This window comes from Ranitomeya variabilis, chromosome 3, assembly GCF_051348905.1.
Source record: "Ranitomeya variabilis isolate aRanVar5 chromosome 3, aRanVar5.hap1, whole genome shotgun sequence".
NCBI lineage: Eukaryota > Metazoa > Chordata > Amphibia > Anura > Dendrobatidae > Ranitomeya > Ranitomeya variabilis.
Window position 1 is genome coordinate 207,867,550 of NC_135234.1, and position 27,002 is coordinate 207,894,551.

At 40.5% G+C, this 27,002-nt stretch overlaps 1 protein-coding gene across 2 annotated transcripts in view; it reads right to left on the reverse strand.

The window, feature by feature from the left end:
* The window catches only part of PIK3C2B (phosphatidylinositol-4-phosphate 3-kinase catalytic subunit type 2 beta), a 146,719-nt gene that overhangs the window by 28,049 nt on the left and 91,668 nt on the right, over window positions 1-27,002 (reverse strand). For both annotated transcript variants that reach the window (XM_077295051.1, XM_077295052.1), the window contains 15 exons: window positions 24,938-25,046; window positions 21,313-21,455; window positions 16,734-16,922; window positions 14,895-14,988; window positions 14,711-14,805; window positions 14,340-14,520; window positions 14,046-14,153; window positions 12,360-12,452; window positions 9,842-9,971; window positions 4,513-4,649; window positions 3,544-3,713; window positions 3,273-3,429; window positions 1,779-1,888; window positions 1,478-1,679; window positions 1,201-1,325 (listed from right to left, as the gene is read on the reverse strand). In XM_077295051.1, coding sequence (XP_077151166.1) covers window positions 1,201-1,325; window positions 1,478-1,679; window positions 1,779-1,888; window positions 3,273-3,429; window positions 3,544-3,713; window positions 4,513-4,649; window positions 9,842-9,971; window positions 12,360-12,452; window positions 14,046-14,153; window positions 14,340-14,520; window positions 14,711-14,805; window positions 14,895-14,988; window positions 16,734-16,922; window positions 21,313-21,455; window positions 24,938-25,046 — 2,043 coding nt within the window. The remainder of the gene's footprint in view (window positions 1-1,200; window positions 1,326-1,477; window positions 1,680-1,778; window positions 1,889-3,272; window positions 3,430-3,543; window positions 3,714-4,512; window positions 4,650-9,841; window positions 9,972-12,359; window positions 12,453-14,045; window positions 14,154-14,339; window positions 14,521-14,710; window positions 14,806-14,894; window positions 14,989-16,733; window positions 16,923-21,312; window positions 21,456-24,937; window positions 25,047-27,002) is intronic.

Below are 27,002 nucleotides of genomic sequence, written 5' to 3' on the forward strand. Positions count from 1 at the left end.
GACATGTGTCACCTACAGGCTATACTGGCAGCATGATGGCTGGATTCAAATCCCACCAATCACAACATCTGCAAGGAGTTTGTATGTTCTCCCCATGTTTGCGTGGGTTTCCTCCCACACTGCAAAGACATACTAATAGGGAATCTAGATTGTGAGCCTCAATGGGGACAGCGATGATGATGTCTGTATAGCACTGTGGAATTAATATACAAAGGAGTAAAATAAATAAAAAATGGCAACCATTTCATGGACATGTCATGGCGTACCTATTAAACAAATATTATTTTAGCCTATGTGTATCAGATATGGGTATCATTCGTTTAACAAATATTTAATTACAAACCTATGACCCGGTGTGTTTAGTTAATTACAAAGTATGTTATACTATTTTTTTCTGGATCATGCAGAACGGAATAGCAAAAATACCTTTAAATATTCTAACATGTTTATATCAGCACAGGTTTGTGAATCATATGGTATGTGGCCCTGTTTCTTAAAATATGTAAGGGTAGCAGAGGTCTGACCTGCACATATGAGGCATATCCTGTGGCTTCAACACAGACGTTGGGAATAGCCTTTAAAAGGAAGCCATATTTTTATTTCTTTAAATTAATAAGAAGTTGAATTACTGTGCATGTATAACCCTTCCCACATCACAGCTTTCTGTGTACATTGTACAGTGACAGAGAGCTACTAATCAGTGCTGGGGCATGGTTGGACTAGGAGGCACAAGGCCAGTTGTCCTGTAGTGATAATCTCCTACGGATAAAACACTGATTGTATTGAAATAGCTAAACACAGCCCAGAAAGTGACACATCGCTGTAATCAGGGTCTCTGCTCCGACATTGTACTGCTCTTAGATTACATAGCAAAAACCTGGTGACAGATTCCCTTAAAGGTCTGAATCTCATTATATTTATTTTATCAAAACTACTTCCAAATTCTACTAGCCAATTACCAAATTACCATGATCAGACCCTGGAAATAATAGTACAGGTGCATTCCTCTTTTCTTTGAGTTTGAAAAAAAACCCCAAACATTATAACTGTCTAACAACTTGGGGAAATCTGGGGATTCAGAAGAAAAAAGTGCAGCATAAACACTATCTGCATTGTATCACAGGAGATTACTATAAATGACAATTCCTTTTCAATAATCCTTTTAATGTTTAGTGTCCCAAGTCCCGAATATGGAGTTACCTGGGAAGTTGTGATGCTGGGAAAAGTAACCTTAGTTTGCTATGTAGCTCCTGGAACTCCTCGAAGGATCTCTGTACATGAGTGGTCTCATGCAGGCTCTCCCGTACCACCTTAATTACATAGACCTGTAACAAGCAGAACCAATATTATTAATACACGTTTACAGCAAGGCAAGAACATTGCCAAATCTTGTCCCAGTCTATATGTAGATGAAAAGATATAATTTAACATATGCAAGGGACAATAGTTAGACCGGTCTGGAGAGAACTCCACTTACATATCCTTTATTAGGATTAAAGATCTTCTTATAACGAGTTAGGAAAACATCCCGAATCCTCCCATCCACTTTCATTGTGTGAGTTCTTGGCGCGAAGGAGAGTGTTAACCGCTCATCTGAACCACTGAACTTCAGCTGTGCCAGATTGTGAATGAAGAAATTTAACTTTGTGGCTACTGATCCCAGACTGGACTCTATGAGCCTGGTGTAGAGAAATAAGGATGTGCACTACTTAGTTGGATTGTTGATGGCAACCTGACATGTACAAGAAACACTCGACTATATAGACAGCTCCAGTTACCGGGTAAAATATGTTGTGGCATCAGCTTCCGAATCTTGTGGGCGCAGAGCGTCATAGACATACTTTAAATCCTGCAGGTCAGACAGCTCAGGAATTCCACATGACAACATCTAAAGCAGATAGTTGGAGGTTAGACTCTCAACCAAGGGCCAAGATTTCAATAATTATAGGCTGCAAATATTTCTGGAACAGTTTAAATAAAATCTGTTGGTTGCATTGGACCAGGTTCAACCAATATAAAGTAGGAACAGATCATATGAACGTGCAATCACATCTTATGGATTAAAGTGAAGGTCCATTCTTTATCACTTTTCATTTAGGGCCACCACCTTACGATCTCTAAGGCACACCAAAACACTGAATAATGGCCCCCATTAGGCTGTCGATAATGATAAGTTCACCTGATGTTCGTTTAATGTGTATGGGGGCTTTTATTCAATGGTTGATAGAATCCATCGATATCGACAAGTTTGTCAGACAATCTAATGTGTATGGAAATGTTCTCCTCACGAGTTTTTCCCAACAGATGATTATGGGAAATATAAGGATCAGGGATGTCCAATTATTTATGGACTGCCAATCATTTTGTTTTATAAGCTTTTGCCACAAATGTCACATAGCGGCTCTCAGAGAACACAGGTGAGCTCGGCAGAGCAAGCATTTCTGTGTCTGTTGGAGTTAGGCGACTTAGCTGCCGGCCAAATGAACAGGTGAAAGCTCTATATCAAGTATATGGGGGGCTTAACTGTGATGACCATCTGAAAGATCAAAGCAAATGGTCCATTCTGTTGGGTATTGCAGGAAACAGTAACGGATGTAAAATACCAGATTCTGGTAACATCTGTGTGAAAAGGAAGCCATGACACCACGATGATTTTGCTGCACGATGGACTTCAGTGGTTCCTGACAGACTCCAGTGACTAATAATGGGGTCAATCGGGTCCTACTGATTTATCTGTCTGAACAGAGCCTGCAATCCACATAGAACCTTTAAAGGGTTTTTCAAAGAAAAACATTTTTATTCCGCTTGCAGTAGAAAAAGAAATAAACTCAGCTATTAGTCTAGTGCTGACTCTCTGTTACTGCTCCTAGTGTTTGTTGATGGGCTACGGCAGTGATATCATTACTACAGTTCACATAACTGCTGCAGCCAATCACTAGGCTCAGAGGTGGTCTGCACAAACATGCCAAGTCCAGTAATTGGCTGCAGCAGTCATGTGCACGGTAGCTGTGAGGTCACCACTGCCACCAGTCAACAAAGACCGCGAACAGCTACAGAGAGACAGCACTGGGCCAGTGGTTAGTGTAGAGGAGTTTATTATTTTTTACGCCCACCAGCCTCTTTTAGTTCTTTCAGATAAAACAGGAGGTAAAAGGTCCAATATACAATCACAACCATTGTACACAGAACTTGTATGTGTGCATGAGGACTAAAATGTACAAATCTGCAGAATATCAGTATCCATTACAGCAATCTATGAACATTTCACTTACTAGTCCCAGTAGGTTGAGAAAAAGGTGAGTATGTTTGCGGATTAGATTATATGCCTGGCAGCATAAATCCACAAAGTCATGAAAGCGACTGGAAGTTTTGTCCCCTCCATTAATTACATACGCCATGTCTGATGTGAAGACGAAAGGTGCCCGATCCCTGTAGTGACAACAAAATAGAAAGAAACCCACACATTTAATGGGACTTTAGCAAAATCGCTTAATATTAGAATGTTTCATACAAAACATATAACACATACACGATCGTACCCACCGTTTAATGTTTCCAAACATTTGAGCGTGTCCCAAGAAGCGGCCAAAGTCTATGTGAAACATGTGGCCACTTGTCTTCAGCATGATGTTGTCATTGTGTCGATCACAGATCCCAAGCACATAGGTGGCTACGCAGCATCCCGCACACGAGTAGATGAAATTCTCAACTGCCTGCACAATTACAGTTACCAACGACTATAAATGAAGTGCATCATAAGCTCACAAGTCCTAATTATACAATGAAAACCCACATCCAACAGGTCCTCATTACATATCAGATCTACTGACACCTCTGTTTCAGTAAACACTTGTATTCTTCAGGAAATACGAATGCTGCATCATCTTTTCCCAGAATCCAATGTTGTTCCTCCGTTATTCCTTCTATGTATGAATAAAATGACAACTGGGTGTTATCAGTAAGGAGCAAGTCCCTACACTACATAGTCTGGCGCTGCCAATCAGTGCTGACATTACTAGGCTATGTCGGGACACACTCCTTTGATGAAAGGGAATGGTAACACCTGGTTATTAATTTGATCATAAATTTGAAGGAGGAATTACAGAGGAACAGCACATCTCTAGGTTCTAGGAACAGATTCTCCAGAACAGTCATTTCATGGTGAATACAGGTATTTATTAAAGCAGACATGTCATGGGCGGTGATCGGTCCTCTACAAGACGCATTTTATTAATGAACATGTGACCCTAGGACAGCCTGGGATAGACATGGAGATGCTGATCTCTAGGATATGCGCTATGAGAGGATATACTATTTGTATGGGAAATGAACTGGACAAGGTTAGAAGGAGTCAGAGAGCTGCTTTCCCGACACACAAAATATGCATTCGTTTCCCGGCTAAAGTCCCTGCTGTTCCAGTGCCACCACTCCCTGACAATTGTGAAATGGCCGGGGTTTAACGGGCAAGTAATGCTTATTGTGGTATCCGGTCACACATATGGGTTATATCACCTTTTCATACTCATCCTCTGTGGGATTGTGTTTTTGCAGCCAGACAGCAAGAGGTCGGTCTTTAAATGAGCCAGTGACTCCATGCTCCACCTGGATCTTCCTCAGAGTTTCTGCAGATGGGATCATCTCAACCATACCTGGAAAATAGTGGTCTAATTATTAACTTGTGTCTAGACATTATAGACATTAGCTAGATGTTATGTCCTACATCTACTCAGATTTTCATTACGATATTATGTAACTTAAACATCTTTTACAGAATATAATAATTAACACATAAAGGGATTGTCCTTTCATAGGGAACCCGTTATCAGATTCATACTGGTCCTACCACTTCCAGGAATCTGACACTGATGGATGACTGGATGATTACGTCCAGGAATATCTTTCTGAGAAACAGCGCATACACTAAAACGCTGGCCAAGGACTTGGTGTCCTTCCTGCCTAGTCCAAGGCGAGTCCCTCCTCTGATTAGCCAGTAAAGACACATAGTCCATGGCTAGCTTTTGAAAATATGTTTGCTCTGGAAACCCCACAGTATTTCATGAGAAGGCATCCATAGCTGAAAACTCACAGCCAGTGTCTGATCTATGCCACAACCTGGTTTTGACCAGCATGAATCTGATGACAGGTTCCCTTTAATTTCTTTTTTAATCTGTTGATTCTCTCACTGCTGCTGCATATGGTCTATGTTGATCAGTCTGCAATGGTAATGGCATGTAGAGGTCGGCGACCACTGCAGCCAGTCACTGGCATCAGACAGCACCAGACTGCTGAGCCTAGTGATCACATGGTGACAGTGTGACACCAGCTCTGTAACCACATCAACAAAAAAACAAAAGTTAGTGGAGAGCCTTTTTGTTATATATATATATATATATATATATATATATATATATATATATATATATATATATATATATATATATATATATATATATATATATATATATATTTTTTTTTTTTATTTAAAGGGGTAATCCTATCCCCAAGATCTTATCCGAATATGTAGTACGTGTAATAATAATAATAGCCAATACATCCAATTAGAATTGTAGTATAGTTCTTCTGATAAGCTATGTTGCTCATATAAGTGTGCGATTTTACGCTGGCTGGAGTATGCCAGGTACAATACAACAGCTGTGCTATTCAAGTATTATATTAGCAGCTCTTATTATTTTTTTTTATTATTTTATCTACGACTGCTTTATGAGAGCCACAGCGATGACTGGCTGCTAATGAGGAGCACAAAACACAAGCCGCATAAAATATTTTAGATCAGGGGCACACTTCTTTTTCTGGCCACAATGACATTGGCGATAAACGCTTAAAGGGATATTTTTCCATCTAAGATGTGTATGACATATCAAAAGTATGTGCCGTGACTGTCCAATAGGAGTAGGTTGAATGGGTTCCACGAGTCCTATCGAGAAGGGGTCCACTTTCTTTTCCCAATCAGGATTCCAGAGAGGAAAATACCCTGCATGCATGTGGGTTTCTCGTGTATATTATGGGCTTTGTCGTAATAGCTGAAGATATCAAAATTCCCATAACATACAACCCCAATCTCATCATACATGGGGAATTACGCACTACAAACATTAGTACTTGCACATGCTCCTAAGGTGTGTGCGCACCCCTCTTCATCTTGACATGGAAACTACATCCGAGCAGTCACACACAGACAAGTCTTTCTGTTTCCATATGGGTGGGGGGGAAGGGGGTCACAAAGAATAGCATCATGGGTTGCATGTGGCCCCAACGGCCATAGGTTGTGCACCATTGTCATAGATGCGGATTTCACCCTTGTCCTACTGGCTTCATCTTTAAAGTAAGCAGGATGACAATACTACTGTATATACTAACCTACAGGGGCACACACCTATAGTCATCATTGACGCCCCTAATGTCCACACTGTACTGCTCAAGAAGACATTCTCCAATCTGATAAGGAACAGAGAATTCTGTTTCATGGAGAAATGTGCGTATCCAGGACTTTTGTCTGACAGGGGTTTATTGGGGGATTGACAGCATCATAAATTGGATCCAAGAGCAAATATAATTAATGCTCTTTTATAACCCCTGGCAAAAATTATGGAATCACCGGCCTTGGAGGATGTTCATTCAGTTATTTAATTTTGTAGAAGAAAAGCAGATCACAGACATGGCACAAAACTAAAGTCATTTCAAATGGCAACTTTCTGGCTTTAAGAAACACTAAAAGAAATCAAGAACAAAAAATGTGGTAGTCAGTAATGGTTACTTTTTTTAACCTAACATAGGGGAAAAATTATGGTATCACTCAATTCTGAGGAAAAAATTATGGAATCATGAAAAACAAACAAAAAAACACTCCAAAACATCACTAGTATTTTGCTGCACCACCTCTGGCTTTTATAACAGCTTGTAGTCTCTGAGCCATGGACTTAATGAGTGTCAAATAGTACTCTTCATCAATCTGGCTCCAACTTTCTCTGATTGCTGTTGCCAGATCAGCTTTGCAGGTTGGAGCCTTGTCATGGACCATTTTCTTCAACTTCCACCAAAGATTTTCAATTGGATTGAGATCCGGACTATTTGCAGGCCATGACATTGACCTTATGTGTCCTTTTTCAAGGAATGTTTTCACAGTTTTTGCTCCATGGCAGGATGCATTATCATCTTGAAAAATGATTTCATCATCCCCAAACATCCTTTCAATTGATGGGATAAGAAAAGTGTCCAAAATATCAACATAAACTTGTGCATTTATTGAAGATGTGATGACAGCCATCTCCCCAGTGCCTTCACCTGACATGCAGCCCCATATCATCAATGACTGGAAATTTGCATGTTCTCTTCAGGCAGCCATCTTTATAAATCTCAATGGAACAGCACCAAACAAAAGTTCCAGCATCATCACCTTGCCCAATGCAGATTCGCGATTCATCACTGAATATGACTTTCATCCAGTCATCCACAGTCCACGATTGCTTTCCCTTAGCCCATTGTAACCTTGTTTTTTTCTGTTTAGGTGTTAATGATGGCTTTTGTTTAGCTTTTCTGTATGTAAATCCCATTTCCTTTAGGCTGTTTCTTACAGTTCGGTTACAGACGTTGACTCCAGTTTCCACCCATTCGTTCCACATTTGTTTTGTTGTGCATTTCCTGTTTTGGAGACATATTGCTTTAAGTTTCCGGTCTTGATGCTTTGATGTCTTCCCTGGTCTACCAGTATGTTTGCTTTTAACAACCTTCCCATGTTGTTTGTATTTGGTCCAGATTTTAGACACAGCTGACTGTGAACAACCAACATCTTTTGCAACATTGCGTGATGATTTACCCTCTTTTAAGAGTTTGATAATCCTCTCTTTTGTTTCAATTGACATCTCTTGTGTTGGAGCCATGATTCATGTCAGTCCACTTGGTGTAACAGCTCTCCAAGGTGTGATCACTCCTTTTTAGATGCAGACTAACGAGCAGATCTAATTTGATGCAGGTGTTAGTTTTGGGTATGAAAATTTACAGGGTGATTCCATAATTGTTTCCCTCAGAATTGAGTGATTCCATAATTTTTCCCCTATGCTTGGTTAAAAAAAGTAACCATTACTGACTAACACTTTTTTTGTTCTTGATTTCTTTTAGTGTTTCTTAAAGCCAGAAAGTTGCCATTTGAAATGACTTTAGTTTTGTGCCATGTCTGTGATCGGCTTTTTTTCTACAAAATTAAACAACGGAATGAACATCCTCCAAGGCCGGTGATTCCATAATGTTTGCCAGGGGTTGTATATGCAGGTAAGTGCTCCATATTATTTAACAGATTGGTTTGCTGGGTTTGTTGCAATCATGAAAGGGCCTCAATGATTTCTCAAAAGCAAAAAATGAGACTGACCCTCACTTCCTTGCAAAATTAAACAAATGTACAGCCAGTTTCTGTGAATGCTTTGCTATAGGACCCAAATACATCCAGACTGAGTGCGCTAAGGTATATGTGAACACTGAATATATGAATTTTGCTATATATAAACTCTACTAATACAAATAAGATTCTCAGCACACAGTTTGGCCAAATTGTGCATGTCCATCTGTCATTAATCTGCCAGGAGGTGCTTCTCAGTATTGATTTTTGCCTTCATATTTGGCTAAACCCTCCTGCCATTTGGCACAGACTGTTTTCAACTAGAGCTGAATCCTACTTGCTCTTTAAATCTGTAGACCGGAGCCCAGGAGATGCCGGTTTGATGTAGGGTCCCATCTACAGGGTTCGCATCATTATTGGTCGATACACTCACACAATTTGGCCACACAATGCGCTAAGTATCTCAATGTTTTAAGTCTATATTGCGTGCAGTTATAAATTCATATATTCAATAATTTCTAGAATGGACACTAAAATCTCCTTTAGATGGCTGCAATTTTTCTCATACCTAAAAACACGGACCATTGTTCATCACTGTTTCCGATCTGATTTTCATCAGTATTTGGTCAGTGTCAGTTTTTACCATCAGTGTTTCATCCGTGATTTTCACTGATGGAGAAACAAAAAAAAAGCTTCTGCTATCTCCAACAATGTTAATGACTGACAACTCAAGATTGCACAGGGATGGCATCCATGCTGTCCTTATTTTTCACAGACCCATAGACTTGTATGGGAAATTTTGGTCCATGAGTCAGATCAAAAACGGACATGTCTTGGTGACTTGTTGTGGACTATTCAGCCCACAAAAAAGTGCATGTGTACAGTACCATAGACTATATTGGGGACATGTTCGCTTTGTGAATATCACTGATAAAACAGGTACAAGATTCACGGAAGTCCGACTGAGGCTTTATGTAGCAAAACTAAATGTCAGTCCTAACTGACATACCAAAAGCACTCAGGCTCTTCCTTTCTGCAGCGCAGTCTAACATTCACAAATGATGACCTGTAGACCTTATTTATAGCTCTTGACTGTCAACGCCGAGATTAGAAACTTAAATTTAGCTGACCAGTGGCAGTCCCAATTTCCTGGTCTAAAACATTGCAGGGAAGAGCCATAAATAATGTAAAGACTGCCATTCGCAAAATCGCCAAAGCAACTTACATACCTAAGAAACAATGAGAAATGGCAGTGCAGCACAAGCAAGTATATAAATGTTCACACCACTGTGGGACTAGCAGATGAGAAGACTACAAGCCCTCCATAGACCACATAGATTTTATCCCCTGTTTCTTTTATTTGTGGACTTGCAGTTCTCAGGTGAATCACATTTTTTAGGCATGTCACAATATTTTATCTTTCATGTAATTTTTAATAAAATGTCTTAGAAGTTATTTTAGCAGTGTTAATAAAAAATAAATAAAACCTACCGCGTCCGCGTCCTGTAGAAAAGCAGCGGAAGATCACCATGCGCATGTCCAGACCCTCTTGTATCCAGATTTTATTCATGATGCGAATCATCTGCAAGGTCAACATGTCCTGCCGGAGGTCGTCTCCACACTGATGAAGAATACAGACATTTTGTCATCCAGCGTCATTTATTTTAGGTAAGTTAGGGCAAAGTAAATTATGTGAAAATAATGTAGGAATATATATACACACACATATATATATATATATATATATATATATATATATTTGTACCATGTTAGCCAGTAGATAGAAAAATATTAAAATTTGAGTCCTCAGTGATTGATACCTTTTAATGGCTAACTGAAAAGATGGTAACAAATTGCAAGGCTTCAAGACTACTCAGGTCTCTTCATCAGGCATAGAATGATACAAAATCTGAAGAGTCACATATTTATACACAACACTGCACTGAAATAATGCAATACATAAGGCAACTGATATGAAGCAGAACTATCATTATGGGAGAGGGATAAACAGTTGTGGCCATAAATATTGGAACAGTTCATAGATAGGGAGTGTGAAAGTTTTATCGTCCTGTGAAAGAAAGGCAAGTCTTCATTGTTCAACCACCACAACCCCTTTGTATACAGACCAATGCCCAAACACCATAACCTCCCTATCCAACATCACTGAAGGGGAGCTTAATTGTCTCCTCTCCAAATCGCACCTCACCACTTGTGCGCTCTACCCCATCCCATCCCACCTCCTCCCCAACCTCACCACCACTCTTATCCCATCCCTAACCCACCTCTTCAACCTATCACTAACCTCTGGCACCTTCCCTTTTGCTTTCAAACATGCCACAATCACGCCTATTCTTAAAAAGCCAACCCTCGATCCAACTGCTATGTCCAGCTATCGCCCAATTTTACTTCCCATTGCTGTACCAGTCTCCTTTAGATATATGTTACCAAATTCAAAGTAGTTGTGGGTGAGAATGAATTTTGTAAGTTTCATCACAGAATCAGCATCATACACTCAGTGCAGGAATGAATGTGTCGCATGGATTTGACTTTGTAATAGCACTGACAAATAAAAAATGTATACATTTAAAAGAGGAGGATGACGAACACTAGTGCCACCCATTGGATATAGCAATCCTAAATGTTTATATAAACCCTTTAACGAGAACTGGCACAAGACTTTGAAAAGAGGAGGCAAACCAGACACTTCATTTGCAGACACGTGTTTTGGAGTACTTTCCCCTCAACAGGTCAAAGCACTAGAGACCTGATTTGGTTAGGTGAGAGGACCCTGACAGGGGATATATGGAATTATGTTTCTCCTTGTGTAGTGTGGCAAGCCAGCATAAGGAGACTTATAAGCCACACGAGGCTCCTATAGGAATTTAAATATGCAAACAGCATCTTTAGAAAGGAAGAGGACAGTAATCGAATGTAGAAATCATAAAAATCAATACTTATCGTTTAACAAGCCTTGACACATAATTTTGGATAAATAGCCAAACCAGAAAGGATTGCTACAACCAATAGGTAGCACTATACTCCAAGTTCTCTTCCTCTCTGAAGAGGCTATTTGCAAATTAAATCCCCAAATGAGCATTGAATGGCTTATAAATTTTCATATTTTGTGCTCTTTCTACAAAGGCTCATTCAGCCGAAAGGTACGTAGAGATTCTTTGGCGCCACAGCAGGTCATAGATAATTACTTTACTTCACTGGCATTTCACGGTCTCTGTTTTGTGACTCTTCACTTGATTGATTGCTACTTTTTTTGATACTTTTTCACCTTCAGTAAATATTTCAGTCACATTATGTTAGCAGGAGTTCTTTTCATTTCAATTCCTTCTACAAATACCTTGTAACATTGCTGTTGGCGCCATCTTGTGGCCAACTCTGGTACATATATATTTTTACCTTTTGTTTTTGGTATATATCTTAACTACCTTAAATAAAAATATTCTTTTAATACATTCCATTTGTAATTTGGCTTATTTACACCTTTTTTTTTATATGATTTCACAAAAAAGAAACATTACCCTTTAGAAACCTTTCCAGAGGCCTCTCACACCCAGTGGTCAAATCAGACCTCCTGTTGTGCACTAAGGTGGAGCAAACACCCAGAAACGCTGGCTTGGTTTGACTTCTCATCCTAAATCACGTGTCAAAGCTAGTTAAAGGGTCCATATTGACTTTTACGATTGTTACATCCAATAACTGGAACAAAAGTTGAAATCATCTTCCTCTCTGAAGACTTACGCTGGCTTGGTATACTGCAGTTAAGTTCAAGTCTCAGCTTGAAATAAAAAGAATAAAAACTCGTGTCAGCTCTATGTGCCTCCATCAGTACAAAGCACAGATCATTTAATATTACATCTGGATACAAAACGTGCAGTGAAAACCTGCAGGTTGGGACGTAGGTTCTCTTCTGCAATGTGTGCGACATGGACATTTTACTCTTACAACAAAACATTACTTTCTTCATTTTGCTATCTGCACAGTTGTTGATACATACTTTAAAAATAATCGGTATGTTCTCTCCCAGCGGATCCACATTCTGGAAGGTAAGTTTCAGAGGCACGGCATTTGAGTTGAAGTGGGAGCAGCCCTGAAAAAAATGAGACACGCTGTAGCACTGCATTTAGATACTTTTTCTAAAGTTTGCCAGAGATATTCTATTTTTTCTCTACAGATCCTCACAATTGTGAAGGAATCTACAGCTAAATATTTATGGGAAGGAGTAGTGATGTATTAATAGGATGAAAAAGACCCTGTACATGGATTTTCACCCTCAGAAAAGAGAACAAGTTGTCAGCCAGCCGTATTACTGACAGCTGTCCCGCTACTGAGGCATAGTCATCAGAGGAGGAGACCTATGGAATGGAAGTGATATTTATTTTATAACTATACACTGAAATGTATCCAATGGCACTGCGAATATAACCATATAATACAATATAATAACCCGGAGGTTTAACATTATATATTACATAACTTCCACCAGTTGAAATAGTAAGTGCAGAGGGATGAATTCTCACTGGAGTGACCACACCATGGCAGAATGTGTCTCTATAGTCTAGGACTCTAATGCCCTAATGTATCACGAGGGGCAGGGGGGAGTGTGAGGCGCCTAATTAATGAAGAGGCACACGGCTCTTAATGAATCAGGCGAGGTGGGGTGCCCTCAGTCATCACTTCACCAGAAACTTAATTGACTGGAGTAAGATTTGTGGAACACCACCATTCTTCATGAATTTGATGATCTGGTCCAGCTCCGACAACTTTGTTGGAGTTTGTCGAAAATGGCGTGAAAACTTTTCAAAGCTTCTTGAGCCAGAAACTACGTAAAAGCTGTGATAAATCAGAGTATTAGTGGTATGCAACTATACTAGAGAAATTAGATGTCTGCCAACCCAGCTAACAGTGACTTCATGGCATCAATCCTTCAGGTTTTTGTTGCCCCTGATAGCTTAGACTAGGCTATTCTGTCTATTACACCTGGATGGGGGAGGAGGAGGAAACATTCACACATATATTAGTTGTATGTCAATAGGATCCATATTTAAAAAGATCTGCTATATCATTCACATATTCTTTCTTCAAAAGCAAACCTCATGACATAGTGTGCATGGAGTCCTGAAGAGCTAAAAGAATTGTACATGATAGTCAATCAATGGTCACTACTTTATAGCAAGGACAAGGGGCAGCTGTGAGTAAGCTGACAGACTGTAAAATAGGGGTGCACAAACTTTTCTTGTCCAAGGACACATTGTCATATTGAACAAGGGCCGCAATAAAACTAAAAGCTGTATTATGATCGGGAACATTTATAAAATATTGTAACTAAATTCCATAAATGTTACAACTTAGCGTGCACTGCGTCACATCTCTGGTGTCTGGCAAGGAATATACATGTCAGAAGCCAACGAAGACCAGCATGTCTATGACCATATGGTGGGGGCTGGCCACATGTCGCCCCTGCTATAAAGAAGAAGGGTGAAAATCCCCTTAAATAAGCAGATTTGTAATAATAATGAACTGAAGGATCAGAAGTAAAGAGTGTGTGTTCCCTGAACAAGATTCAGTATGTATGACGATAGGTACACCAAGCCAGAGTGATCAATGAAGGAACATGATCCGTGTGACATGGTCCACATTTGAGAGCTCAGTGACCTACATGGCGAAAGATGTGCAAACATACCTGAGGCACAATCCCTTTTACGAGAAGACTGGGACTCAAGGGCAGTCGACATGATCCGTTGAGAATGAAGAATTGCTTGACATCTTCTAATCCATTTTTCAGAATTTCCTAGGTAAGAGAATTATAATTTTTAACATGGTAGCAATATACTCACTTTATTGTAAATCCCCAGAAAATAAGAAAAAATAGTGGAGATACTTGTACCAGCATCATGCTTAGTGATCACTTTATAACCTGAGACACATATCCGATGTCTAGCTCCATTGGATTCAATACCGGAACGATCTCACTTACAGGTCTGGAGGACGGAGCTCCCTCGCGAACCTTCTGCGCTAATTTAGTCAATGTGTTCACCAACCAACACTGACGGTCAAACTCTTCTCGCAGACCTTTCCCACAACAGCACAGCAGAGCAGCGAGCAAGTACTGGTAGCGAATACTGAACTGAGAGTCCTTCAGACAGTCCTTTAGCAGCCTGGTCAAGACAGAAACATCTTTATTAATAAATGGAAATTCTGGCAGAAAAAGGTCCATGCAACACATAACCTGATTTATTCAGTTACCAGGTACAAAAATCATAACACTATTATTACATCCTGAACCCATAAGAAAAAGCTATATCTGGACACAATTTTATAGATCAGACAAAAGAATAAAATACTCACCAGAAGAAGTAATGAGTGATCCTTAAGTCACAGATGGCTCTTTTCAGTAGAAACCTGACAAGCGGGCTATCCAGATAGCATTCATATTTAAGAGCCTGGGATGGGATGATACAAGGAAAACGATCAAGAGACAAAAAAAAATAGGTATATTTCTCTAGATAATTCTTCATTTCATCATACAGACCTGTACAAGCTGTGGTAGGTAATCCAGAAGCTCCGCATCGGGTATAGTATCAATCCACTGCACGGCTGTGCGTCTTACTTCTTGATCAGGGAAGCTGTTTGCAAGTAAAAATGCAGAGCAAATATGACGTATACCTAATGTTCATTAAATATGGAACAGCATAAGCATCATAGAGAAACATTTCCACTTATAGCATTTCCCTAATATAAAGTTGTCAGAATCACGGATCAAAATTCCAAATTCTCATTGACCCAATTGCTATATTAAAACAAAATTTTTATTTTTTTTTAATTTCACTATACTTCAGGCTTTGTAAAGCTATGCATTTTTGTAATATACTTCATTACCTAATTTTGCTTTCTTCTCTCCTAAACATTGTGCTACAGTGCTTCTTTAGAAGCTCCTTTCAACTGCTGCTGTGTGTACAGGACTTGCACTGTCTGAACCTTTCCACTCTCAGCCCTCATACTCAGAGAGGTGAACTCCCATACACAGAACGTGTGAACAAAGTGCAGATATTGTTGTATAGCAGTTGAAAGGAGATTCTTAAACAGCATAAACTGAGCATTGAATTAGCACTGCAGAATAGTATTTGGGAAAGAAGGAAACAATAAGGTAATTAAAGGGGTTTTTACAAGAACAAATTTAAAGTTTTAACGTTGATTTTAATCAATACATCTTGAAATAATAATTTTCACAATTGGATTTGTTTAAAAAAATGTTCCTGTGCTGAGATAATCTCATAAATGTGCCCCTGCTGTGTACTGTGTAATGGCTGTGTCTGACCACTCAGGGATATGGTCTGATCATATCACAGCTCCTGGCAGTGGAGGAGGCAAAAGAGGGTATACAGATATTACAGCACGGGGTCACAGCGGATTCTTTTTGTGGGGTTAAACGTTTCCCTTCATGTTTGTAAAAAATGTTTTACCTCAAAGAAATATTTGCGATTCTGCACTATAATGTCTGTATCCTCTCTTTTGAGTCCCCCCATTACCAGGAGCAGTGGTATGATCAGTCCATGTTCCTGCACGGTCAGACACGGCCATTACACAGTATACAGCAGGGGCTCATTTATAAGATTATCTCAGCACAAGAGAATTTTGTTTAAACACATCCAATTATGAAAATTATTATTATCCCCAAGATCTACTGATTAAAAAATAAACTGTGGGACAACCCCTTTAACTATTGTGGTAGATCAGCTCACTTGGCTGCACATAGAGGTACACAGGAACACTGTTCAATTTAAATCTTACACTGGTTTATTAAAAGCACTGCATAAACCAGTGCAACGTTAGCAAAAAAAAAAAAAAAATTCGGCCTGCCTTTTCTAACAGGAAAACAAAAACAGAGTATGGCACAGTCCTTGTTGTTACGGGGATCCTCCCGCTTCAGGAACAAACAATAAAAGGTTCAGCTTTCCTTAACATGAAACCACAGCTCCAGGGCTCGCACCTCCAGGCCTCTCCCACACTAATGCTCTAGAAAGTTGGGTATTTAGCGTCTGGACTCCTCCCATTCTACAGCTGTTCAACCAACCTAGCACTAAACATGGCTGATTAACCCCTTTCAGCACTTCAGAACATTTTCTAGCTAACACCCTCAGTGAAACATACCTCCACTTCAGAACTTTACCAGTGACTTTGTCACACTATATTGCCAAATTCATAAATTTGTAAAACCTGAAGGATAATCCATAATAAAAAAATCAAAAACAAACAAACACGTTTCTTTAAATAAGTAACTCTTATAAAGAAATTCTGACAAGCATCACTGCTGGACTGACTCCTGCATGTTAGCAAAATGCTACAACTAAGAAAAAAGTACAGTACTTACGTGGCATGAAGAAGACCAAGGGCATCCTGATGTTTCATATGTGTCCACTGACCCAGTAAAGCATAAATGTCTGGAAGGCATGACCACTGCCAACTCGGTGCACTAGCCAGCAACAATGGAAGAGAGCTAATCTCTGAGTGACAATAATAGCGCATCTCCCACAGTTTTTTCTTATCAGCATCTGTCAACCTATAAGAAAAAGAAGCAAAACAAGAGATGAAAATTTTTTTATATTACAACAGACCTGGGCAAAGTGGTGCGGGCTGTGAACCATCATTCTGTGTGGGGGACAACCATACTGGGTGTGTAGAGGGAGGATATCAGGCCATCTTAGGTTACGTTCACATTAGCGTTTTTGGGCGCAGCGTCGTCGACGCAACCCACAATGCAATACACAACGCAGCATTTTTTGACGCATGCGGTCAACGCAGAACAACCCAATAAAAATTAAATAAACCACCATATATTGCAAGAAAATAAAAAAAATGTCACACACATAAAAAAAAAAACAAACAAAAAACATTGCAAAGAATTAAAAAAAAATGGGCAGAGAAATGATATACTTACATCCCTTGAAGGCAGAGCTGTGTCTCGTGTACTCTTTGTTTCCAGACGTGCAGGCAAGTGAAATACAATGCAATCACCTTTTTTTTATATCTATGGGGTGGTCTTGTCACTGTCCAGACACTTCATCACTTGTTTTTTACTCAAAAGGCGCATGCGTCGAACAACGTGGGTCAACGCAGGCACCTGCGCCCTATGCGTTGTACATAGACAGTAATGTGGTTTTTTGGCGCATTTACGACGCAAGTGCGTTGCATGCGTTTACCGGAAATTTGGCGCAGGAAAAATGCAACATGTAGCGTCGGCCGCGCCCTGTCAGGTGCGCCCAAATGACGCATGCGTCGTACAGCGCTTGACAACGCATATGTCCATGCGCCCCCCATGTTAAAGATAGGGGCGAAAGACGCATGAGTCGGTATCCGTCGACGACGCTGCGCCCAAAGACGCTAATGTGAACGTAGCCTTACTGTACGTGTGTTGAAGAGGCTGTTACTCTGTACTTTTGGAGAGAAACTGGGGGACATCACAGTGTTTTGGGTGTAATGGATGGGCTATTGGATCATCCTACAGTGTATGGGAGCTGGGGGGGACATGACAGTCTTTTGGTGAATCTGTAGATCAAAACACATCTAGAATTACGATATATACCCTTAAGGCTGAAAAACAGGAGCAACATGATTTATAAACTTTATAAAGAGCAGTAATTTATGTAGTTTTGATTTGCAGCTAGCCCTAGCGTAACATGTATTAGCAGCGGTGCTTGACAACATACTCAGTTCAGCTCAATATTAAATAATAAAAATAAAAAAACTAATCATCAGAATTAAGGTCGGTTTGCTGGTTTGGCCCTCCACAGAAGTCCAGGTCTCTCATGGGATACTTTGGGAATATTAACTGCCCACAAGTTCTGAAACATCTGTTCTGGTCCTCATGGAAGCCATGCCAGGGATGCTTGATGACAACCAAACATCTAGTCTTTATAAGGCACATTTTAAGGAGGAAATCGATAATACACGGGAAAAATTATCCAGTGCCTATGACCAATTTATGGCCTTGACTTATAAAACTGCCAAACTGCTAGCATCCCAGATAACAAGGACCTCAGTGGTTTTTGTAATGAAAAGAACACTTTTTTGATAAATATCAGCCCCTTATGGACATGTTTCACCTATCACACACATCTATGGAAATACATACAGCTCACGCAAGGAATGTCGAAAAAAAGAACAGTGTGCACAGAGATCTAAGTCTAATGCTGGTCCAAAAATTAACCTACATGGGTGTTCCTACCAAGAGATCTCAGCTCTGGGACCAGATTTGTATATATGAGCACTGAATCTTCGTATAGCAGAGTGCTTCCATCCACTTGCATTCCTCTGCCCTTATGAGTGCAGGTGTATTACAGCCACTAGATGGCAGCACACAACAATCAGAAGAACCTGACCACAGCCTAATTTGAGGACTAACCCACATGGACAGGTTGATTTCACAAGATGATCTCTTTTTTTCTTTACATTATAAAATGTTTCAGGAATAAATGAGTAAATACGAGAAAGCAAAAAATGTTTTACCAGGTCCATTCAGACGACAAAACAATGAAAGTAATCACAATTAAAATACAAAACCCTAGTAACTACACACACACCACAAGCATGAAACAAAGCTCCTCGGAGACTAGAAGTCTGAGCTATCACTTGGGAGTCTCAGTAACGTAGGAGTCTCAAATGACAGGGTATGCCGCCACAGGACAAAGTCTTTGTGAACCTTGGTTACAGTCCCCTTTTTCTTGCTATATTCCCAGGCCATTGTGGGTGTTGAGTTACCGCCAGACAGCTGCAACATGCATGGGAGTGTGTATAACACATGGATCCCACCCATGACATGTTCTCAACTGTTTTGACATCTGGAGTCCGGGTTTGGGGACCCTAGAAACTAGAAGATGACAGTTTAGTGAGGTCTGTGTGATAAGTAACGTGACCCACGTCATGTATCACTACAGTCTACTCCAAGTCAGTAATCGGAACTCCATCGTCATCTATGGACTAATACATGCAAGGTCTTTACTAGCATGAAACGTAGTCATATTGCACCATATTATATGGCATAAGGCACTGCCATACTACGCTTCTAAGGCTATGTGCACACGTTGCGGATTTACTGCGGATCCGCAGCATTTTTTCCAAGCAGAAATGCTGCAGAACCGCAAGTGACATACAGTACAATGTAAATCAATGGAAAAAAACGTTGTGCTAATGGTGCGGAACATTCCTCATGGAAAAAGCAGTGGATAAAAAAAAAAGGACCATGTCAATTCTTTGTGCGTTTCTGCAGCCTTTCTGGACCCATTATAGAAAAACGCAGGGCTAAAAACGCACGAAATCCGCACAGGATCCGCAGGAAAAACACACAAAATCCGCAAGAAAAACGCGCAGATTTTGATCTGCGTTTTCTGCCAAGAGATGCAGAATCCACACAGAAAATTCCAGAGGCAAATCCGCGCAGATTCTGAAAAACGTCCTGTATTTTACCTGCGGTTTTTGTGCGGGTTTTGCCTGCGTTTTTCCACCTGCGGATTCCTATTGAGGAACAGGTGTAAAACGCTGCGGAATCCGCACAAAGAATTGACATGCTGCGGGAAATAAACCACAGCGCTTCCGTGCGGTATTTTCCGCAGCATGGACACTGCGGATTTTGTTTTCCATAGGTTTACATGGTACTGTACAACGCATGGAAAACAGCTGCAAATCATCCACAATGTGTGCACATAGCCTGAGGGTACATGGTGCAAGGCTAATGGCATGGTTAGGTCTGGAGACAAGGGGCACATGCCCAGGGTCTTTTCCCTGGTGTCCGCTGTACAATAAATGCGGCTGTGACCTAATATCAGGAATTCTTGGTTGCCTTTGAAAAAGGTTGTCAATGTATGGGGATATGTTTTTTTAATTTAAAGGGATTGTCCTTTACTTTTATATAGATAGCCTATCATTAACATAGGTCATCGGTATTAGATCGATGGGGGTGTGACACCCGACACCCCCACCAATCAGCTGTTCTCAGAGCTGGCAGTAGCCACTGTGATCAGTTGCGGAGCTGAAAAACACAGCTCCATCAACCATATAGTGGCTGCAGATGGGTATTGCACATCTGCCCCTATGCGAATGAAGAGGGACAGAGCGCTCCAGTAACCCCCACCTATTGGATATGGATGACCTATCCGAAGGATAGACCATCGACATAACGTACTGGCCAACCCCTTTAAATATATTCATTCCTGTAGCCTGAGTGTGACACTGTCTATTGTTCGCTACAGAATGGGTTAACTAAGAATCCATCAGTGAGCGCATTCTGTTAGGCCAATAGGAGAGTTCTAACTCTTATCTGAGTTCTTCTTGGCTGCTTTATGACCACAAACCACATCAAAGTAGAATGTGCAGGAAAATAAAGAGTCTGTAAATGACAAATGTTGTAAATAATTAATGAAACCAAATATCAAAAATGATATTTAGTCTCAAATACATGCATTTGAGAAGAAAAATGATGCAAAAAGCAAATAAGGGCTAAACTCCTGAGAGTGGGACTTTGGCTGGAGGTTACGTGGCCATCATGATGAGGCTTAGAGCAGTGTGTCTAGGATAGGGGTATTCTGGCTGTCAGGGAGGTTACGTGGTGTAATAGTGAGGAGGCAGATCAGCCAGCCATGCAGGGCACATCACTGCTGGGAGAAGTCTCCATGCTGCTCTGGGTCAGACAGGAAACCTTACCACTACAAATACTGTGAACTGGGAGTTATAGGATTTCATCGACACTGATCCGCGCAGAATACGTTGGCAATAATCCTCCTATGGAAGAGGTTTTCTATATGTACTCCAGATGTTGGTGGTAGCCATCTCTGCTTTCTCAGAAACTGAACTCTTTTTATAGCTATGTGTCTAAGGAAACTAAAACAATAGCACGAAAATGCAAACATATTCAGTACTAAGAAGATTCTGTGATCACTGAGGAACCCCGTACTTACCAGTATAAAGACTCCTTCTGCATGGCCTCTCGTAACTTGCTTTTATCTTCCTCAGACAAGCTGGAAATTTCGTATTTGGGGCTAAAAGCTTCACCTTCTGGTTTTGTGAATTTGACATCAAAAGCCGATGTCGGAAAGTCGATCTGTAATCGAAATATAAAAGTTGAAAAATCTGGACGGATGAACCTTGCTATGACCACAATATAAGAGGATGATCATATCACCATTACTTAGTTTTATTAATACAAATAACCAACTTTATTCCGTTTCCTCGTATTATTTCCCTGCCCTGACAATAGTACGTAAGTAAACTTCTCAGAATTCAATATTCAGAAGTAGGAAATCTTCATTGTCTTGTCTGGTTTTCCAAATTCTTCACTCCACATTGTTCATTATGTGGCAACATACACACTGTCATGGCAGACCTTTATTGTGTAAGAGTGAGCTTCTGCCCTGGGGGAACCATATCCGTGTGCTATACAGTAGGTTATGTTCCACCCTAAAATAACACATCACAATGGCATGTTCCTACCTGGCACTAGTGATTCAGTGGTTAAAGAAGAGCAGACTGGTTTAATGGTAAGGAAAGTCTAGTTTCACAAAAGAAAATCTCTATTATTAAACTCATAAGTTCTTTCGCTCTCTTAGTTTCCTGGCAAAAAAAACATTAGCAGCTGTTTTATATTCATTCTTTTTCCCTTTTTTCTTAATCCAGAGAAATACTGCTCTATTTCCAAATACAAGAAGCGAAGGACGTGGCACATGAAGCCTTTCTTCAACCCCGACCTGTAGACCAAGGACCAGCACTAATAGGTATTTTTGGCCCAATTAGTAATTGTATTAGGAAAAAAGAAGTCTAAGATCTTTAAAAAATCAGAGACAAAGGAAAGGACATAATAATTGTACAATATATGACATTATGTCTCACTGGCTACTTCAGGTAGTGCGGATTATCTCATCAATACTTGGCACTATAATTATCAGAAATTTTAGCCATGCCAGCCCTGCCTTAAAAAATACCTTCAGGCGGGGGTTTCCACCATGAGTATTTGGTGAGTTTTTGATTAAATTAGGTTACTTGCATTTTTTTTTTTACAGGTGTTTTTTGTCACTGTGGTTTGTGTCTCTCGTTGCTGTCATGTATTAAATATAGCTGCTTTGTTTTTGATACTTCTTGGTATTTGTCTTTGACTAAACATTATTATTACAGACATGTACAGAATCCGCCAAAACGCACGTTGAGGTGGGCACCATGCGGCTGGAATTCTATCTATCCTTTCCTTGCAGTAAATCTAGCTTGATTTACTGCAAGGAAAGGATAGATAGAATTCCAGCCGCATGGTGCCCACCTCAACGCGCGTTTTGGCGCGTTTTGGCGCGTTATAACTCATGTGGCTGGAGTGTGTCAGCAGTTCATGCAAGATGAAGGCATTGAAGCTATGGACTGGCCCGCCCGTTCCCCAGGCCTGAATCCGTTTGAACACATCTGGGACATAATGTCTCGCACCATCCACCAACGTCACGTTGCACCACAGACTGTCCAGGAGTTGACGGATGCTTTAGTCCAGGTCTGGGAGGAGATCCCTCAGGAGACCATCCGCCGCCTCACCAGGAACATGCCCAGGCGTCGTAGGGAGATTATACAGTCATGTGGAGGCCACACACACTACTGAGCATCATTTCCTTGTCTTGAGGCATTTCCACTGAAGTTGGATCAACCTGTAACGTCATTTTCCACTTAGATTTTGAGCATCATTCCAACTCCAGACCTCTGTGGGATATCAGTTGTGATTTACGTTGATAATTTTTAGGTTTTATTGTTCTCGACACATTCCACTATGTAATTAATAAAGATTTACAACTGGAATATTTGATTCACTGATATTTAGGATGTGGGATTTTAGTGTTCCCTTTATTTTTTGAGCAGTATATATTTTTAATCTTTGTGTGAGCGCCCCTGCTCTTTTGTATATCTTTTTGTTACCTCCTTTTGTTCCAATAAATCATACGTTTTGCATTACTAGTCTGTATCCTGACTTATGGGTCGGTCTTCTTTTCCTTCAGAAAGTTTTTTGGGCCCAGCGAAAATACATTGCATCAAAAACTCACAGTGGGAACTTAACCAATTGTGCAACTTTAGGTTAAGTAAACCAATTAGGCAGTACATGCACACTCACGGATGATCCAAGGATAGTTCAAAGGCTGTAGAATAAGATGATGATAAGACAAAATGTACTGCAGTATAGTGAAATAGTCATATCTATATTATTGCTACTGTTGGCGCCTATTTAAATCTATAAAAAAATAAAACAAGGAACAAGTATAATGTGGCAACTTAGAAACCAAATACAATTATTGTACAGTTGTCCAATTTTTCAAGTACACTGACTGACGGAAATAAAGTAAATTAAGGACATGTTTTCTAGGAAATTTTAGAAGCCAACACACAGAGCTATGGAAGGGACCCAGCTGTCTACACGCCGGCTATCGACAGCAGAAAAGATTAAAGGCAGACACTGATTATTCTCCAATGAAATATTGGGTCATGATTCCATTAACCCTTGATTGAGGAACATACAGCTCAGGCAAAAGAGACCACTGCAAAATGTTCAGTTTGTCTGATTTTTCCCTTTATATTTAGATTTTTGAGTAAAATGTAAATTGTTCTTTTAGTCTATAAACTTCTGACAACATGTCTCCGAATTTCCAAGGAATAAATTTTGTATTTTTTTTTTTCTGAAAAGGAGAAATGGTCAAAATAAAAAAAGAAACCCCCAGGATGTACATCCTTGCTCCACTCATTGTCCATGGGACTGTTGGAGATGGCCAAGTACAGCTCTTTTACTGACAGTCCCTTAGAGAATGTATGTAGGGGTGGCTCAAATGTCGGTCCAATGCTCCATTCAGAAGGGGCTCAATACAGGGTTCTGGATTGGTGTGGGTCTCAGCAGTTAGACCACCAATCAGCAAGTTATCAACTACCCATTGGATAGGTGATAACTTGTAAAGATAAAAATAACCCTTTAATGAAAGTATAATAGTAAGTTGTATTTATTTCTAATTTAACCAGATCTAAAGTGGTTTTCCTTAGCTGGGCAACTCCTTGAAGCCTTGCAGCGGTGCCACCATTTCTTTCTTCTGTAATTATTGTTATTAACACATGAAAACAATCAGTTCTTCCCTAAGGCGGGGCTCACACTTGCAAATGCAATGCGAGAAACTTGCGCATTAATACCAGGCACTGCCGCCGCACAATCCGGTCCCGAGTGCCGGCAGCAGTGCTGGGTATTGAGGCAAGAGACTTGCGCGAGTTTCTCGCATTGCAGTTGCAAGTGTGAGCCCGGCCTAATAGATCTACTATGATCAGATTCTGAGGTTGTTTGGAAAAAGATGTGAGCCCAGAAAGTTATGCAAAAATGTATCTAGTCCACCACACTATTTACGATAGAAGTAAACAGGTTAGAACTTTTTCGAAGTTGTCCTAATGACTTTCGGATGTTCTGAAAGTTCAAGTTAGCTTTCTAATTTTATGAAGAAGAGGTCAAAATGTCCAATAAAAGATAACTTATAACAAAAATGACAGTACAAATACTAAGTGTCTTGGTTGCAACTCTATCAGTTTTACCTGAAGAATGGTGCTGTCCGGTTGGTTCACATTTGGTGTGCTGAAACTAGCGCTACCATGTTTTGTAGTTGGCCAGAGACCAAGTAAACGACGACCACAAGTTAAAAGTCTAAAAGGAATTGAAAGAAAAATAACGTGTGTTAATTAATCAGAATATAACTGTATCGTAAGCCTAGAAAGCTCAAGAGCAGCAGAGTGTTTGCCATATGGATCGACAGTCACAGAGGTAACCATCTTTAGTAGGATTTATAAAATATAATTGTTGATGGGTAAATTGTGAAGTAACTACAAAATCTATTAGACCTCAATAATAAGGGATCCACAGGTGTGATTGTCCCATGTTGAATTTCAACAACCCATGAGTTAGTGCCTGGGTCTATAGGACCTCCTCTGAGTAGCCAGATCCCTCCTAGATACCCCACCATTACTCTTATTTACAGCTTTTCTTTGTCTGATTTTGAAACTACTTTGCAAAATACCTATTAAAGGCATCCAAAGTTAAAGGGGTTGTCCAGGTTTGAGTGAAAAGTCCGTGTGACTGCAGACCACAAATATGACATTTGCATACAGGCAGTCACGTGCCGACAGGATGCGTTTGGCTCTTCTCAATTCACTGCTATTAAGAGAAGCCAGATATGACTAGGTGGCAAGTGGCCGCATGTATGCAAATCTCAAACTTGTGGTCACGTGACCGCTCGTTCACTCCTGCAATATCTGGAAATCAAAACAAAATGCACATTTTGCACTCTCATAATTCAGAAGTCTGTAGTCACAGAGTTCCCACAGACTTGCTCTCAAAAATGGAAAACAACTTTAATAGAAGGGATGGGGATTCATTTGTTTAAGTGCGATCTTTCCCGAGTGGATCAGTGGAGAACAGCTAGGAGGAGTTTCATATCTATGCATTAGGCTCCCTTTACACGTCCTTATAAAACCGATACAGGAAAAAACAGTGCCAATGTCAGTGTTTTGGATCAGTGTGCCATCCATTTTTTTCCAGTATGACTTAAAGAGAACCTGTCACCAGCTTTGGCCGATATGAGTTACGGCCACCCCCTTTCAGGGCAGATACACAGCATTCTATAATGCTGTATATCTGTCCGCAATCCGACCTGTAAGAGAAGAAAAATAACTTTTATTATACTCACCTGTGGGGCGGTCCGGTCCTATGGGCATCACTGGTCTTGGTCCGGCGCCTCCCTTCTTCTTACGATCCCTGTCCTCCCGCTTGCTTCATGCGGATGACGCCTCCCTGCATCATCCACAAATCTCCTCGGCACAGCGCTCCTGCGCAAGCGTACTTATCTGCCCTGTTGACGGCAGAGCAAAGTACTGCAGTGCGCAGGCTCCGGGGCTCTTTGACCTTTCCCGACACCTGCGCACTGCAGCACTTTGCTCTGCCCTCAACTAGGCAAATAAGTGCACCTGTGCAGGAACATGGTGCCAAGGAGATGCGTCATCCACACGAAGCAAGCAGGAGGATGGCATCACAAGAAGAAGGGAGGCGTCGGACCAAGAAGAGCGACACCCATCGGACCGGACCACCCCGCAGGTGAGAACAATAAAATTTATTTTTCTTCTCTTGCAGGTCGAGTTGGTGGCAGATATACAGCATTATAGAATGGTGTATATCAGCCCTGAAATGTGATGGCTGTATCTCTTATCTGCTAAACCTGGTGGCAGGTTCCTTTTAAGGAAAATCAATTCCAAAGTTTCTCCTATGCTTTGAAATGTTAAACACGTACAGCACACGGACTGTACTAATGCCATCCGTGTGCTGTGCATGTTTTACAGGGACCCATAGACTTGTATTGACCCTTGACATCCGTGATGCTGGTTTGAAACAACCATGTCTCCAGGTGGTTTGCACTGACACACGGTTCATACAAACGCACAGACGTGTGCAGAACCATAGATTATAATGGCTATGTGTGGTGTCCGTGATAAAAACGGATAGAACACATACAGTACAGACCAAAAGTTTGGACACACCTTCTCATTTACAGATTTTTCTGTATTTTCAGGACTATGAAAATTGTAAATTCACACTGAAGGCATCAAAACT